The sequence below is a fragment of the Seriola dumerili genome, unplaced genomic scaffold (assembly GCF_002260705.1).
Source record: "Seriola dumerili isolate Sdu_G_001 unplaced genomic scaffold, Sdu_1.0 BDQW01000068.1, whole genome shotgun sequence".
NCBI lineage: Eukaryota > Metazoa > Chordata > Actinopteri > Carangiformes > Carangidae > Seriola > Seriola dumerili.
In genome coordinates, this window is record NW_019174323.1 from 14,038,050 (window position 1) to 14,054,637 (window position 16,588).

At 40.2% G+C, this 16,588-nt stretch overlaps 3 protein-coding genes across 6 annotated transcripts; 2 read left to right on the plus strand and 1 right to left on the minus strand.

Moving 5' to 3' along the window:
* Positions 1-371: 371 nt before the first annotated feature.
* On the minus strand, positions 372-10,028 carry eif2ak1 (eukaryotic translation initiation factor 2 alpha kinase 1). 3 transcript variants are annotated; one of them, XM_022743237.1, is made up of 15 exons: positions 9,510-10,027; positions 7,497-7,664; positions 7,230-7,366; positions 7,016-7,050; positions 6,831-6,930; positions 6,642-6,722; positions 6,447-6,540; positions 6,218-6,266; positions 5,695-6,073; positions 5,438-5,546; positions 5,111-5,217; positions 1,613-1,727; positions 1,426-1,505; positions 1,000-1,233; positions 372-721 (listed from the first exon to the last, which is right to left on the minus strand). In XM_022743237.1, exons 1-15 carry the CDS (start codon positions 9,682-9,684, stop codon positions 596-598), a joined length of 1,989 nt encoding a protein of 662 aa, XP_022598958.1. In that variant the 5' UTR covers positions 9,685-10,027; the 3' UTR covers positions 372-595. The 3 variants fall into 3 exon arrangements, with proteins under 3 accessions (XP_022598958.1, XP_022598959.1, XP_022598960.1); XM_022743238.1 differs by lacking the exon at positions 9,510-10,027 and adding an exon at positions 7,835-7,940; XM_022743239.1 differs by lacking the exons at positions 372-721; positions 1,426-1,505 and having other exon boundaries at positions 1,006-1,233; positions 9,510-10,028.
* On the plus strand, positions 2,204-5,018 carry LOC111220226 (ankyrin repeat domain-containing protein 61-like). 2 transcript variants are annotated; one of them, XM_022743244.1, is made up of 6 exons: positions 2,204-2,263; positions 2,378-2,608; positions 2,975-3,069; positions 3,461-3,632; positions 3,789-3,989; positions 4,367-5,018. In XM_022743244.1, the coding sequence occupies exons 2-6, from the start codon at positions 2,507-2,509 to the stop codon at positions 5,000-5,002; spliced, it is 1,206 nt and encodes a 401-aa protein (XP_022598965.1). In that variant the 5' UTR covers positions 2,204-2,263; positions 2,378-2,506; the 3' UTR covers positions 5,003-5,018. The 2 variants fall into 2 exon arrangements, with proteins under 2 accessions (XP_022598965.1, XP_022598967.1); XM_022743246.1 differs by lacking the exon at positions 2,204-2,263 and having other exon boundaries at positions 2,375-2,608.
* Positions 10,029-10,422: 394 nt separating the features above from the next.
* Positions 10,423-16,520, plus strand: pms2 (PMS1 homolog 2, mismatch repair system component). The gene is made up of 15 exons (XM_022743254.1): positions 10,423-10,597; positions 11,026-11,165; positions 11,592-11,678; positions 11,753-11,855; positions 11,941-12,124; positions 12,920-13,087; positions 13,318-13,415; positions 13,515-13,614; positions 13,702-13,786; positions 13,879-14,031; positions 14,209-15,076; positions 15,181-15,348; positions 15,474-15,574; positions 15,700-15,869; positions 16,273-16,520. The coding sequence occupies exons 1-15, from the start codon at positions 10,584-10,586 to the stop codon at positions 16,414-16,416; spliced, it is 2,583 nt and encodes an 860-aa protein (XP_022598975.1). The 5' UTR covers positions 10,423-10,583; the 3' UTR covers positions 16,417-16,520.
* The last annotated feature ends 68 nt before the right edge of the window (positions 16,521-16,588 follow it).

Genomic DNA, 16,588 nt, shown 5'->3' on the forward strand with positions numbered 1-16,588 from the left:
GCACAGATTACTATATCTATGCTGAATTGTGTGCCCATAATATTTCCACTTATAAAGGTTTTGAATATATAACTAAGTGCATTCCCTGTGACCAGTAACTCAACATCTAGACCATCATCGACTGCATGCACAGGCCAGGGAACAAAGGCATTTGTTTGAACATCCATGCATGGAGATAAATGTGCCCATGTCCCAATTAAATCGAAATTGGAAGGCTTACTCTGTCCACAGCTGCTGCTTCTTCAGTTTCAAGAAGCTGCATGAAATCAGAATACATATAATCAATTCTACTTGTAGTTCACTTTTTCAATTTGTCATACATGCATGACTTTCAAAGCAACATCTCAGATGATCAATAATCACTTATTGACTCTTAGAAATCCCATCAGACATAGCCGAAATGGGTTTTATTCAACAGCTGAATGAAAATAAATAATTGCACCCTTACATCCAGGTGTACAAGATACACTCAAATGCTTACACACACACACACACACACTCTCTCTCTCTACCACTTGTACCAAATCACAGTACAGAAGTAGTTAAAAAAAAAATCAAGTTTTGACAGTCTGTGGGTTGTTGACATTTTTAAGGCTCAGGTCTTGTCCAACTCAGAGACATGAACTGTGGCTTGTGAGCTCTGAAGCCGACTGATCTGTCTCCTCAGCTGCATGATCTCTTCCTCCTGCTCTTCAACCCTTCTCTGCAAACCATGGATCAACTGAAGGGGAAAGAATTAAGAATCATCAGTGCAGATGCAGGTGCAATAGTCTTCCTGGAGGCAATGTCATTTTCAAAAACACACACAAACAAACACATGAACATATGAACACATACCTTATTGCCACACCTCCAGTGAAATAAAAGCTTAATTGTTATTTACACTTGTTTGCATACATTTTTTTACTTTGTAGATTTTATATTTGTTATTCCAAATAATTTATTTCGATCAAAAAGGCTGAGGTGGGTAATTATCTTAAAAGCTAAAACACTCCGTACCCTGTCCTTGCTGCAGAAGAGTTCACTCTGTAGAAGCTGGCTGGCTGTGGGCCGAACACTAGGATCTTTACTTGTTAGCTTCATGATGTACTTAGCCAGGGCTGGCCATCTGTGGCAGAATGAGTCTGGGATTTTCCCTTCTCTCAGGTCCCCAAGGGTCCGGACCCGCTCCATCTCTGTCCCAAAGGGCTGGAATAGCTCGAGCGCCAGCACTCCAATGCTGTACATGTCTGACTGCAAGAGCAACAACAATACAAACAAAGTTTCGACTTTAATGACTGACGGTAGTTAAAAATGTCGAAGAAGAGGTAACACTGATGAAGATGAAGTTCAAAATGATGAAGTATAACAATAAAATAAACTCTGTGTTTGATGAAAATAAAGTCTGAATTAATCATAATCAAGGTGTACTATTACTTTGTTTACCTTTGAATCATAATGGGAGCCCTTCAATTGTTCTGGTGCAGCATACACAAATGTACCAACACCAGTAGTATGTGAGGAATCTGCAAAATACACCAGAAAGGTGACTTATAATCAAATAGCACCACCTATTGGTTCTGTGAGGGACTGTGTCGAGAAAATATAACAAGCCAAGAGTTGCAGTTATTACCACTGTTGGGAGAGTTGGTGCTTTTATGTCCATCCACTAGTAAATCCCGGCAGGCCAAACCAAAGTCCCCAATCCGAACATGGCAGTCATGAGCACGGAGGAAAATGTTCCTTGGCTGTGAGAAAAGCAAAAAATTTACAATTAGTTCCACAAGTCACTGGGTGCAAAGATGCAGATGCCCAAGGTTTTTTATACAAATAATAAGGGCAGAAATGAATCATTTTAGGATTTCAGACCATCTAACATTACATTCTAAACATTTGATGGGGAAACAGAAACTACAACACTGTGATGTAGATACTGGATGCATCCATCATAAAATGATTCAGAAAAAACACCAGCTTTACAGCACATAAACCCACATACGCTATTTGAATCAGGAAATACTATACTGTGTTTCCTGCACTGGAAAAGATAAATTGGTTAGAATGTAAGCATATATTTAATTCCCACAAGCAATAGAACAACCTGTTAACTACTCTGCCTGGTGTCACCAGTCCCTATAATTGGCCCCACACACAGCAACAAGTTATCAGTTGTGACAGAAAGGCTGGCCATCAAAGTTAGACGCATAACTCTCAAACCAGACTGAAAACACAGAACGGAGAACACAGAAGTAGCTACTGAAAACACCAAACACGGAAAAGAGAAGTAGTAACGTTTCGATTTTCCCACTTCTAAATTAACTGACACCCATCTGAGAAATTTATGCTTGCAACAACGAACCCGAATAACCAGATTCTGATTTCCACTTCCCTTTGAAAGACTAAGCAGAGACAGCAGGAAAGCTGCGATGCCTGGTCACGCTGGAAGAGCAGAAGGAACATGAAGAAACATGAAGATAGGAGTGGTAACGGTATCAATTTTCACAACAATTAATTCTACACTTCCGTGATGGAGGAATACTTGCAACATTTTGAAGATGTGTCAAAAAAGTATGGAAGCAACTTTCTCATCCAGATGCAAGATGGTGCACCTCGAAAAGTTTTCAGGAAGGTAAATGCAACAATGCAAACTTATTAAACTACTGAATTGAATACAGAATCGAAATATGCTAAACCTGACTACATTTTACAGAAAACATTGTCACATGGACAAAAACACGGCATGTTATATATTATAATGTCAGCAAATCATATATAAAGAAGCATGCATATTGATGGTGGTAATCACAAGAAGCTTTATGATTACAGTTACATGTTTATGCTCCTATGGGATCAATTTCAGACAAAAGTACTTCTTGTAGTGTCAGACTAGAACATATTCATGAATTTCCCCTAGGGGATAAATAAAGTGTCTATCTATCTATCTATCTATTTGTGTTTTTCAGTTTTTGTCCTGTCATGATCTTTCTTGCTTTAGGGCCACACAATCCTTCCCCTTCATCTGGCTGCCTCTTACAGAAGATTTAAGAGCATGCAGAGCCTGCTGTCAGCAGGAGCAGACCCTGAAATGAGGTCTGGACAAACACACACACACGATATAGATATAGATATACACATTAACACCTAGCACTGTGCCCATCAATACTATTGTGTAAGATCAGGTTCCTTTTTCACAGTGCAAGCCTCTCATTAAATAAAAAATAGAGTAACTCAGACAGAGTTGCTGAAACTCATTTCAGCTGTTTAGTTTAGGTCCGAAAACAAAAAAGATCACATATACAGTATGAATTTAATTTTGTATTTGCCGACTTGAAGACTTCCTGTTACAACTGCTATGAATTCAACTCAAGCAAACGGAAACCCATTTCAATGACATGCATTGCACCATTTCCTTTTATCTACTAAAGTAAAAATCAACAGCTCTCCCTCCGCACCAGCATCACAGTCTCTTCCTCTGTCACAGGGACCAGCTCGGTCAAACCACGCTACACTTGGTGATAGTTGGTTGGCCGAGCATCCAGACAACTTGGTCAAAACCAGATTCCAAGTTGCAGACTGCTGTGATAGGTTTGCACAGGAAGGCGAAGGCTTGTCTACAGCTCCTCTGTGAGCATGGTGTTAATGTCAATGCACAGGTAAATCAGTTTTTTAAGCAATAACTAGCATCTTTTAAAATATATTCGAACAAACATACATCTCGAACAAACATACACCTCTTACAGATTCTCAGGAATACAGTTGCTCTTGAAATAATTTGGCTCTGGTGTGGTTTCTTATGGTTCCTCGCTTAGGTGAAGGGAGAGAGTCAGCAGACAGCTCTCCACCTATCAGTACGCTACACTGCTCTGTCTGCTGTCCAGATTCTTGCCAGCTATGGTGCTGATGTTAATGCTGTGGACAGCAGTGGGATGACGCCCCTACATATGGCCGCTGGGATGCTCCATAAGGATATTATAGCCAACTTGATCAGGCAGGGAGCAGATATCAACATGGTTTGTGTTGTTACTCTTGTTTATTTTTGGCAGTTGACATTTGCTGTATTTTTTTTTTTCCTTTTTTATATTTTCAAAATTGAACAAAAGACAAACATGGTAGACATTTTCATTTTGAGATATCATACATGACGGGTGGAGCACAGGTGTAATTAATAATATTGATAACGGCACATTTCATGACTCACTGGGACCTCGTTAATGTTATCAGTAACACCTGCGCTCTTCCTGCTAGAAGTCAAACTAAACGACCTTGAAAACAAATGAAGAATATCAAAATTATTAAATACAATGCATACATTTCTGTCCTATTAAAATATATGCTAAAAGTTCAACATGTTAAATTAAATTAATGTAAATTCCTGACTATTTTCAAGGGGCTGAAGAACACTGGAAACACTCCTCTGCACTTAGCTGCTGTGGCAATGGCTATGAAGACCACCAAGACCCTGCAAGACGACTTAAACTGCATCTCTGAGCTGCTGGATCATGGGGCCGAGCCCAACGCAGAGAACAAGGCAGGAATTACACCTTTACACGAGGCATGCAGCACGGGCAACAAGCAGCTGGTCGAGCTGCTGCTCAGGTACGGAGCTAACATCAACAAGCTCAGCCAAGCAGGGGAGAACTGTCTGTTTCTGTTCCTGAACCACAGGTCTAATGTAAGGAACAGCTCCCTGCTGGTGACGCTCCTCAGCCTGACCTCCCCGCTCACCGTCTACAACCAAAACTGCCACCTGCCCTCAGCCTTGACATTACCATGTTTCTTGAAGCAGAGAGACCAGCTACTAAAACTCATTCAGCAGCCAAGAAGGCTTCAGGATATTTGTAAGAGTGATATTTACCTGAGACACATCCGAGACAAAAAAGGGGAACTGAAAGAAATCCTGCCAGAGAGGCTATATGACTTTGTCTTCAACTACTGGGAGAACACACACAACATCTCCTTTGTGACTGATGATGACCGACAGGATTCTCTTAATAACACATTTGATAATATTACTCCTAGCTGACACCTGTGAGTCAGTGACAGTTGGAGGTGACGTTTGCTTCAAGCTACAGACACACCTTAAATCTAATAACTTCAAACATACAAACACAAATTTATCAAAGCCGCTCACCTTCAGGTCTCTGTGTATGATTCCCCTGGAGTGAATGTACTCCACCCCTTCCAGTATGTTTCTCAACAGGCTGACAGTGTGTTCAGTATCAACACATCCGTAAGGACCTGAAAAAATATATAAAAGTATTTATTTCCGAAATTGTATTTGTATCTTAGAAAACGTGAAATAAACTACCACCATAAATAAATTAAATTACATTAGCAGTCATTTGTGAATGGAGAGAAACTGATAAAAAAAAAAAAGATGTGCTCATGAAATCTAAATGAAATCTGTATTTGAACAATACAATATTGCAGAGTCATGCATAATGTGTTAAACAATTACATCTTGAGGTTTGTTCTTCTTTGGGTTTGGCGTTTCTCTCAGAGATCCAGTCCTTTACTGAGCGATCACACAGCTGCATCTGGATGTAGAGCATCAGGTGGAACTGTACCTGCAGATACAGAGCAACCGTTTTTAAGGGTACATTTCACCATAACACTTGTTCTCTGCTTGTAATTTTCTTAAAGAAATATTTGTACCATAAAATCTAGCAGTTTTTGTCCTTATTGTAATGAATCTAATCCACTTTAAGCATCTACCTCTTTAGAAGGCTTTATTGTGCGTTTGTCAGCCCACTGTTGGCACTCCTTGTCGTTGCAGGAGTTGTTGTTCAGCTCGATGCTACTCCTGCTGGAGTCCTCCTCTAACAGTGCTGAGCTGTCCCAACCCGTGGCAGGACACTTGGAGCTCTTCACGGGATCGCGCTGTCCCAGGAACACACAGGGGACGTAGTTCTCAGGGAGGCGGCGCATCGTCTTGGGACACAACACCTGGCCCTTCTCTTGGGTTGGCACTAAAGCCGACTCGGTCTCTTTTGGAGATACTTTGGCACTTGCAGCTTTATCTGTTGGTGATTCACTGAGGCTTTGAAAGACTATAGACAAGCTGGTGTCGCTGTTGTCAGGGCTCCCATCAAAACTGCAAAAAGAAAAGTTAAGAGTTGTTGGACACACTGTTATTACATCATACATAGTTGGTTTGTAATTTTATTTATGAATGTGTGTTACAAAAAGTCATCAGCCAACATGGAGATGAATCTGATTTTGTATACACTGATCCTACTTGTCTTGTTGTCCAGGTGATTCCAGTGCAGGCAGGAGAGACTCAGGATCTGAAACAAGGACAGTTTACAGATAAAGAGCGTCTGTTTGTTTAATTGAACCTCAAGTATAGCGTCCTCTCTATATGTTCCTGGACAAGGTTGAGCCAAATGTCTGGTCTTGCCAATCTCTGTGAACAGTAACTTCATTCGTTTCACAAACACGTCGCAGGACAGCAGTTAAAAACTCACGTGCTGCAGGCTGAACATGTTCCATCCATGCAGTGTGATAACCCACAACATTTACATGCTGCAGGCTGGACAACACTTTGACTTCCCTAAGGACCTAGAGCAAGCAAAACAATCACATTTGATTAAAGTGGGTGTCTCTCATATCTCTGGATTTGGGCGTGAAAAGAGTCTTTTGATAAAACACTGATGGCCCACCTTCATGCAGTCATCCTTTGAGACATTTTTGATGAGAATTTTCTTCACAGCATAATATTGTCCATCAAGTTTGTTCATAACCTACAAGAAGATGTCAAAGATAACATGACTGTGTTGATCACCTCAACTCATGTGCTTTAAAGGAGCTGGATAGGAGGAATAGTGGGAATTAGAACTGAGTAAAAATACCTTAAAAACATTTCCATATGATCCTTTCCCAAGTCTGCAGATTTCTTCAAACTCACTAAGATATCGTGAGGTCTGCGCTTGAAATAGTCCCTCCTTAGGTCTGTGGGAAGACAAACATTTCTTACATTAAACTTAAATACTCCTTGGAAGCAGCAACATTCAAAACTACACCTCGTACACCTTACCTTGCAGAGGGATTGTGCGTGTTTGTGCCGAGACCCTGTGAGATAAGACAAGGATACACACAGTGTTCACGCTGTAAACATGACAACAATAAACACTGATGAACACTATCCACTTTACAAAATGTAAGCTGAGTGTTCTGCTTTGTTCAGAATGCTTAATGACATCTATTATACTAAGTAAAAACAATCTTTTACATAACAACATGTCCATTACCTGCGGGTACAAGGAGGAGCTGGCGGCATTAAGCAGCTCAGTGAAGGCCCGGTTGTGCTGTAGTCTGACGGTGCTGAACTCATCACTTATGGCCAACGGCGAGAGGAGGTTCATAGCTGCTAATCGCTGGCCAATGACTGTCAGAGGGATAACAAAGTTATATTAACTGAATTCGTAATTAACGACAAGGAATAAAAGGTATAGAAAGAATGCTAAACATATATTTAAAAATTTTTTGGAATTCCAGAAAAACATATCTGTAACTACCTTTAAACAGCGTACGTGAGCGTGCTGGATTACTCTCGTAGACGAAGCACAGGTGCTCCAGCAGGGACCCCAGGAGAAGGTGGTTGGGGATCGCTGAGGCAAACTCTTGGATGGATGGGTAATGTCTACCAGCTATTAACACCTCACAGTCATTATCTGTGTCCGAAGCTGAGCGTACATAGAAACGAAAAATGAGAAAGAGGAAGCGGTGGTGAATTATAGGCCCAAACTGTAGCACAAAAACACTTCAGAGTATATCTAACTTTGTTCAACTTCCAATAAAATCAAATAATGTATCAACAATTATTTTTCTGTGTATAAAGTTACAGCTGTCTTACCTTCTTCAATAACTTTCGCAATCATTTCAACAATGTTTTTTTCTCCTAGGTCCATTTTTCTGTATGAAAGCCTTTCGGTGCAATATTAACCACTCATGGAGCTGTAATAATGATTATCCTGTTCACCTCCAAGGCACAAAATAAGTTCATCTTGATTATACATAAGGGGGCGTCCACAGCAGTAATGCTTATCTGCCTGGTCCAGCGGACACCAGCCTCCTCCACCTAGTGTAGCCTACTCTGTAAACACATGACCAAGCGAAGATACTTGGCCCCTGTGCCAGAATGGGAAGGAGGGGCTGTATCATCTGTCAAAGTTCCCTGACACTATTTTACTTTCATTTGATCACACTACAGGATGTGTGGAATAGCAAGTCTTCACTTACAAGACCCATGTAAACTTGTTTGTCGACTGCAAGTTTGTATAAGATTAAGGGTGAAAGGCCACTCTGCCGAATTTACAAGTGAAGTTCAATTTACTCGTTGTAGAGAGTACTACTCAGCCTGTGAAAACAGTTGCATAAAGTCTTGTGTGGCAGTGGAGGCAGCCCATGTCATCAGGGTAATCCTGGGTTCAGCTTGAGGCTTCAAACATTTGACAAAAAAACCTGCGTTATAAGCTGAGGGCATGGAGTGTGAAAGATGGCCACATTTAAGAGGAAGGGAAGGTCAAATGAAAGAGATAATTAAATAACCACTTATTTTGAACCTTGACTACTTGGAACAAAAAGGCTGGCTGTTTCTTCAATTTTGACCATTCAATTTTCTTTTTTTATGTTATTTTTTGGGGCAGTTTTTGCCTTTAATTGAATAGGGACACTGAGAGAGTGACAGGAAAGTTGGGGGATGAGATTTCAACCCGGGCCGCTACAGTAAGGACTGAGCCTAAGTGGTAAGCGCTCTACCAGGTGAGCCACCGGTGTATCAGTATCAGTATATTGATATATACTGTGGTATATAGTATAGCCACATATGGAGGAATATCTTTCTTACGAGGTTATTGCTATGATATGAGGATCAAAGTTGAACCATAGACACTTACACAAAGACACTATCATGGCTCGTATAGTATGAATGACTGTCCCAAGCTGAGGGAAAGGCTAAAACATCTCTGAATGGAAATGCATGTTGTAGCCCAGAGGTGTAATAACAAACATCATACTAGTATTAAAACACTGTCTGCAAGTTGAAAGTTACAGTACAAACATTAGTGTGAGAACTGTGAACTGCCTTAAAATAGCCTACAGTTTGTTATTTCACAGGATGGACACCAAATATACATTTTAATATTAGTACAATAAACAAAACACTGGCTTGTACTTTCAAACACCATATGAGCCACAGTCTGTGATATGAATTAAAATTATACCAGTTGTCTGTTAGTGGTTTATATAGATGTTTTTTAAGCTGGAGAAATAATAGTAGGGTGGGCTCAACACTGCAGCATGAGAGTGACGTCGTTGTTCACATGGCATATAAATCCTTAACCCCCCCCACCACCACCACCACCACATTAATAAACCAAAAAAGCTAATTTAAGCTATTCAAAGTCAGACGTTTTGTTCCGGTGTCACTGTGTAACGTAATGTGGGATCACAGCCAACAATGTTCACTTGTTAGGTAAACGGTAACGTAACGATAGGCAGCACCTTTAAGCAGAGGAAAAGCTGCTTACTGTCAAACTGGACTTCATCGTCCTCTTCGCTTGCCAAACTTAGCAGGCTAATGTTAGTCCCAGCCTCGTGTTTCCTCCTGCCGGATCCGAGGCTGTGTCGGACCAAAATGTTGCTGCCATTACCGGAACATTCGTCCGACCGCAGGAGTCCGTTGTTGGATGATGAACTGTACATTTTTGTTGTATGTAAATAACGACAGTTTGACGAAACAAAGTGCTAATTTTAAAACGCTGCCCAATTCACAGTAGCTACCCCATATCTGCAGTAAGATACGTCGTCAAAATACTCGTTTAACTCTAGCTCCGCTAATGTTTACATCGCACGAATATGTCAGAAAAGACAGAGAAAACTACCCCAAAGTCCCCTACTGTTCACCATGTTCACAAACGACCATGATTTAACAGCTGTTCAGGGACCGTCTCAAAATAAACGTGCGTGACTTACAACGTCATTAACTGCAAGTGAAAAAAATGTTACACTCAAAACTACAGCGTAAAATCAACACAGATGTTGTGTTGTAATAGAAATATAACTCTAGCGTTTAAAAAAATGGAGAATGACCCAGTAACAAAAAGCGACTTATGCGTTTCTTACAATATGAGGTAGTTGCACATGCGCCCTAACATCTCCACAGGTCAAAGGTTCCGGTGGGTTTGGTGATGAAATGCTACAAGGTTTGAGGAAACGGGTTTGTTTATATTCATTTTCTATACAGCGATATTATTATGTGGACGTTGTTATTACTCTTGTTAAATTCTGTGCTCATTTTGTGAGGTTGCTTTTTTACACACTCAATATTTTACATTATCACTTTTAATAGTCAAACTGCGCAGGTTTTGCGCACGGGTGACGCTCGTGAACAATTTGCGCACTACGCGCGGAACAGCTTCACTTTTGTGTTTACAGCACGATGTCGTGAAGCGGTTTTTACCACCGACACTTCGTGAAAACAAACTAGCTACATTTGCATGAATGTCAAGTCGTTAATTAGCGTCTCTTGGTTTATCTATTTCAGATGACGCCACATATCAAAGTTTGAATGAGTTTTGCCTCAAGCTTTTCAGGCTTTGAAAATGTCTGATGCTTGGTAAGTTAGCTACCATAGTATTTATTTAATTTGCCTGCAGATATTTGTTTTTAACACCGTGCAAATCTGAATATTGAATATGCAATGTTAAAATGTTATTACGTTTTATCCCGATTATTTCCCTTGTCTTGGTTTTTTTTAACCTGTATCACGTTTCACTAAAAACTGCACATTTATGTATAATTACATCCATACATGTATATTTAGATCCAAAGAAACTTAAGTAGGACTCCACAATTTATAATCAGGTCACCTAACATTCCCACAGTCCTCATATACTCATCACAGATTAGAGAATGGTTTTCATGAGTTTATTACACCTTTAATATTATCTTTATAGTTAAGCATGCGTAAATCTGTTGCAGCGGTATTAATAAAGCAGAGGGCGACGTTATTATTCACCATTGTGCATGTTTTCTTCTCAGTAGCTCCGAACCTGCAGGAGCCATCAAGGCCATTGACAAGCACTCAGTGCATCAAATCTGCTCAGGACAGGTGGTGCTGACTTTGGCCACTGCTGTCAAAGAGCTGGTGGAAAACAGCATTGATGCAGGAGCCACCAACGTTGGTAAGCACAGATATACACAAAGTTTGTTTGATACTGAGGTTTTTTTGTCACATGAAGAGGTTCTAACAAAACACATTTCACTCATGAGAGCTGCTGTTGTGAACACTATTAAAATAATGGTTTTATCTTTGTTAAAATGACATGGTGCCTTTGTTTTACAGTCCAGCACAAGGGTAGATATCGATTTAGCTTAAATTATGGACAATCCTGTTTTAATGTCTCAGAAAGTGCAACAAAATAAATCCTTTGTGGCAAAATATATTGAAAACATAGAGATCTATCAGAACAGAAGCCCACATGGAAATGGGCTGATTACTCTTCAAGGTTCTCACTGTACTGTAAAGGATTTTGTTTAAAGTAATCAAGATGACATGATTGCTTGTCATTGCTGTGTGATGCTCAGTGTCATATTGTTGCATGTTCCAGATGTGAAACTGAAGGAGTGTGGAACTGAACTAGTTGAAGTGTCAGACAATGGCAAAGGAGTAGAAGAGGCCAACTTTGAGGGACTGAGTAAGTGTCAGCTTCGTGTATACGCTCCGTTAAACATGGCCGACCTACTGAAGCCTCCTCTCTCTGTTCCACAGCATTGAAGCATCACACATCAAAGCTGAAAGATTTCTCTGATCTCATCCATGTGGAAACATTTGGCTTCAGAGGTGAAGCCCTCAGCTCTTTATGTGCTCTGAGGTAAAACACTTCAACAGCCACGTTGATTCAGCACATACACTTAAAATACCTTTCACCCCATTAAGCCTCCAACTCCTCGTTCCAGTGATCTGAGTGTGGTGACGTGCCATGAGTCCAACCAGGTGGGGACCAAGCTGGTGTTTGACCACAAGGGCCACATGGTGCAGCAGTCACCCCATCCCCGTCAGCAGGGCACCACGGTCAGCCTGCAGCAGCTTTTCTACACCCTGCCTGTCCGACACAAGGAGTTCCAGCGCAACATAAAGAAGGTCAGTCATTAAAACGATCATTCTGATTTTTCTGCATGTTTTAGCCCTTTTACTACTTATCACATACATGTTATGTAACTCCACACAGTTTTCTTTTTGGTTTAACAGTTAGTCCTATACACTCTAGGCAGCCTTTGGTTTCCATTCATGTTATATAAAATTGCTTTACAGTGATTTTACACTTACCTGAGATTCTGACAGTGAACATTAAGTTGTTTAATTACGTTATCATTTAATGGTAACGGAGAAATCGTGCCTGATGGAAACTCAGATGTTGAGTCTGAACAGCGATCTTCTTAATAATAATGATAAATTAATCATTATTTATTTATTGCTATACTGAAAAAATATTTTATATTTTATGTAAATAAGTTATAAAGTCTTGACTTGAATCTTGGATATCCCTCCACGTTATCCCAGACCAGTTTGTGGACTCTGCAAGTTGATTTTCATACCATAAATGAAACCTACTGGATTACAGGAGAAAAGGGAAAACACATAAATCAATATAAAAGTGAGAATAGGTGGCAGAAATGTAAAAAAGTAAAGGGACAAGGCATATGACATATTACATATTTAACTTCACATGAATAATTTATATGATTCTGAAGTAAAACTCTTCTCTCAGGACATGATATGTAACGGAACATGTAATCATGTAAAGCCTGTAGGCATTTCATAATTTTCATTTAGTATCTTTAAATTTTTTTTTACTGTAGAGCCAATCAGTGGCTACTTAAATTGCATATATCATTCATATTTAATCCCTGATATTTCATTGCTTTGTATTTTCAGGAATATACCAAAATGATACACGTCCTGCAGTCGTACTGTATCATCTCTACTGGAGTGCGTATTACCTGCTCCAACCAAAATGGGCAGGGAAAGCGCAGCACGGTGCTCAGCACCAGTGGAAGCCAGAGCATGAGAGACAATATAGGAGCCATATTTGGACCAAAACAGGTTGGAACACTGGCACATTGTGTTTACATTTGTATTGACCATGATCTTTATTTAACTGCAGAGAGTGTAAGTGTAACTTCATCACTATGTGTATGTGAATGTCTAATTTTTCCAAAATAAGACAGTAAAACTGTTTTGCTTCCAGCTTGATTTTCATTGCAGAGTTTCTCTATTCTAATTTCCGCTACTAAAAAATGTCTATGGTTTAATGTCTGTTGTGTGTCCTGCAGCTGCAGAGTCTTCTGCCTTTTCAACAAGTATCCCCTACAGAAAATATTATTGAAGAATATGGACTCAAGGATGCAGATCTTCCCAAACAGCTTTTCACGTGAGTGGCACCATTGCATTAAAGTCCTATATTCCTCCCTCTGCATACAAAGCAGAGTTTGTTTGTTTTTTAATTAAAAACCTGTGTGTACTTTGGCAGCATGACGGGGTTTGTGTCACGAGGAGACCATGGTGTTGGGAGAAGCGCCACAGACAGACAGTTTTTCTTCATCAATAACCGGCCATGTGATCCCCTGAAGGTAATTCATGTGTAGTGGATTTTTTGGGAAATTTAAAGGTGAGGACTCATTGATAAAACCTGACCTCTGGATATTCCTAACTTGCAGGTGACCAAACTTGTGAATGAAGTGTATCACATGTATAACAGACATCAGTATCCATTTGTTGCCTTGAACATAGCTGTTGCCTCAGGTAAGAAAATTTAATTATATCAAAACTCTATTCCTGAAATACAGAATTGGCCTTCTGAACCACATGAGGGTTTTTATTTGGTGTTATTTCAGAGTGTGTGGATGTGAACGTCACCCCAGACAAGCGACAGATTTTCCTTCAGGAAGAGAAACTCTTGCTGGCTATTCTAAAGACCTCCCTCATCAGCATGTACGAGGCTGGAGTCAATAAGATCAGCCTGAACTATACACCCATGCCCAGCAGCAGTAAGAGCACATCATTACATTTATCCTGCATATCAACAGTTGTACAGCAAATATTTATATTATAGCAGAGTAATATCACTGAGAGATTTTTCAGAATAGATTTGGTTTAGACTTTTCCATTACAGTGCTTTTTATTTTGACATTTTTCCTGTCACTTGTCTGTAGATGCAACATCAGCATCTGACCTGCGTCACATGGTCCCGTCTAATGAGAACATGCCAGAACCAGGAGAGGCCGTGGAACCGCTGGTACAGAGCCCAAAGTCATCCTTGAACCTGGCCAGTCTAAAAGCTGCTTTTTCAAGTCACCACAGCTCCAATTCTGGGAACAAATCAAACATGTCAAAATCTGCCAACAGTGGCCCATCACAGAAAACACTGCAGACGTTTTTTAAGGGTTCTGTAAAACCTCCTGCTTCCAACTCAAGTGTTAAATCTCCTTTAAAACCTGCAAAAGATCTAGCTGAATGCTCCCCAGTGGGAAAGTCAGTGCTAGATGGATTCAGATACAGAATGGTATCGTGTAGCGATCCAGAGGATGAAAAAGACAGAGCTGCGTCCAGTTTTGTTTCTACTACAGCAGCTCCTGATAGTCATTGTTCTGGCCTGGAGCGCAGTTCTCCCGAACCGCTGATTGACAGTGTAAAAGATGAAACATTCGAAGAAACATCAGACAACGGTCAGACAGCTCCTGAAGAGCAAGAGTTACAGACTGAGCCATGCGCTTCAAATGAGGACGGTACTGTGAGCCCTGATGCTAAGAGGGCCAGGACAGAGAATCTACATTTCCCTACAGATCTCAAATCCAACACTTTCTTAAACTGTTCTGAGGGATCCTCTTCCTCTAAAGTGGATGCTCCAATCTGCTTACAGAGGAGGACAGTGCCCCTCCAGTTCTCTTTACAAGAGCTTGAAGGGAAGATAAGGAGGATAAAGGACCAGCAGAAACAAAAGGCCAGCGACGAGCTACGCTACCGACGCTTCAGGGCCAAGATCAACCCTGGAGAAAACCAAAGTGCAGAGGACGAGCTGAAGAAGGAGATCAGGTAAGATTTCACTACTACACTATAACTACTGTTGAGTATATTATTAGTATACTATTCAAGTGTAACTACCAGAACAGTAAACGATCTTACTTTCATCTCAACAGTAAAGACATGTTCAAAGAGATGGAGATCATCGGTCAGTTTAACCTGGGCTTCATTATCACCAAACTCAACTCGGACATCTTCATGATCGACCAACACGCCACTGATGAGAAATACAACTTTGAGATGTTGCAGCAGCACACTGTGCTCCAAGGACAGAAACTCATAGTGTAAGAGGAGTATAAATCGGTAGATTAATCTTTGCACTGTATTGTTTAGAAGTACCTTTTTTTTTTTTTTCTTTACTGGTCAGTGATTGAATTTTGTTTTTGTTTTTTTTCCTTTTTATTTCCAGCCCTCAGAAACTTCACCTCCCTGCGGTCAGTGAGAATGTTCTCTTAGAGAACATCGAGATTTTCAGAAAGAATGGCTTCGAATTTCTGGTGGACGAGGACGGTATGGATGTTCAGCTGTTTGATATGAGTGATTAAACATGAGTTAATTTCATCTCATGTTTGACAGACAGATTTCCTATTTTGATAATTACGATTACTAAGTCAGATTTTTCATTGCGATTCTAGCTCAGGTGATGGAGAGGGTGAAGCTGGTGTCTCTGCCCACCAGTAAGAACTGGACTTTCGGTCCAGGCGATATTGAGGAGCTGATCTTCATGTTGAGTGACAGCCCAGGGGTCATGTGCCGACCATCCAGAGTCAGACAGATGTTTGCCTCCAGAGCTTGTCGGAAATCTGTGAGTTTATACTGATAATAAACAGACACTTCAATAAGTCAATTGTGATTATATTCCCTCCTTGGCCAATAGAGGTTACATGACTACACCGGTGTGTTTGTATGTTTAGCTTACTGCAGAGCATGTTTTACTTTTTATGTGTTTTCATTTTTTGTGTTGTAATGTAGCACTGCTGTTAATTTGATTGCCAATAATGCAATAATATGTTTGCTATGAATGAAAACGTAAACATGCACATCTCATGACACAAATGTAAAACTTCAAGTCTTGGTAGTAGTGTAAGCATTTGTGATTTTTGGTAACAAAATAAAATTTTAGTTTTGTCATAGACTCATTGAATAACATTTCACTTTTTAAAGGAATTTGTTTTTACAGAAATTGTTTTGCTTATGTCCATCCTCAGGTGATGATTGGCACCGCTCTGAGTGTCAGTGAGATGAAGAAGCTGGTGGTTCACATGGGGGAAATTGAACATCCATGGAACTGCCCTCACGGCAGGCCAACCATGAGACACCTCGCCAACCTGGAAATCATCTCACAAGACTGACCATGACAAACTATCAAGAGCCCAATCTGTGCATATTGTATATTTGTATTGTTCAGATGCTTGGTATTGTTTTTTTTTTTGTTTGTTTGTTTTTTTGAGATATGTTCCTGTTTTTAATATACTTGGAGGAAATAAACAATATACATGAAGAGTTGCCATTTGTGTGTCGTAT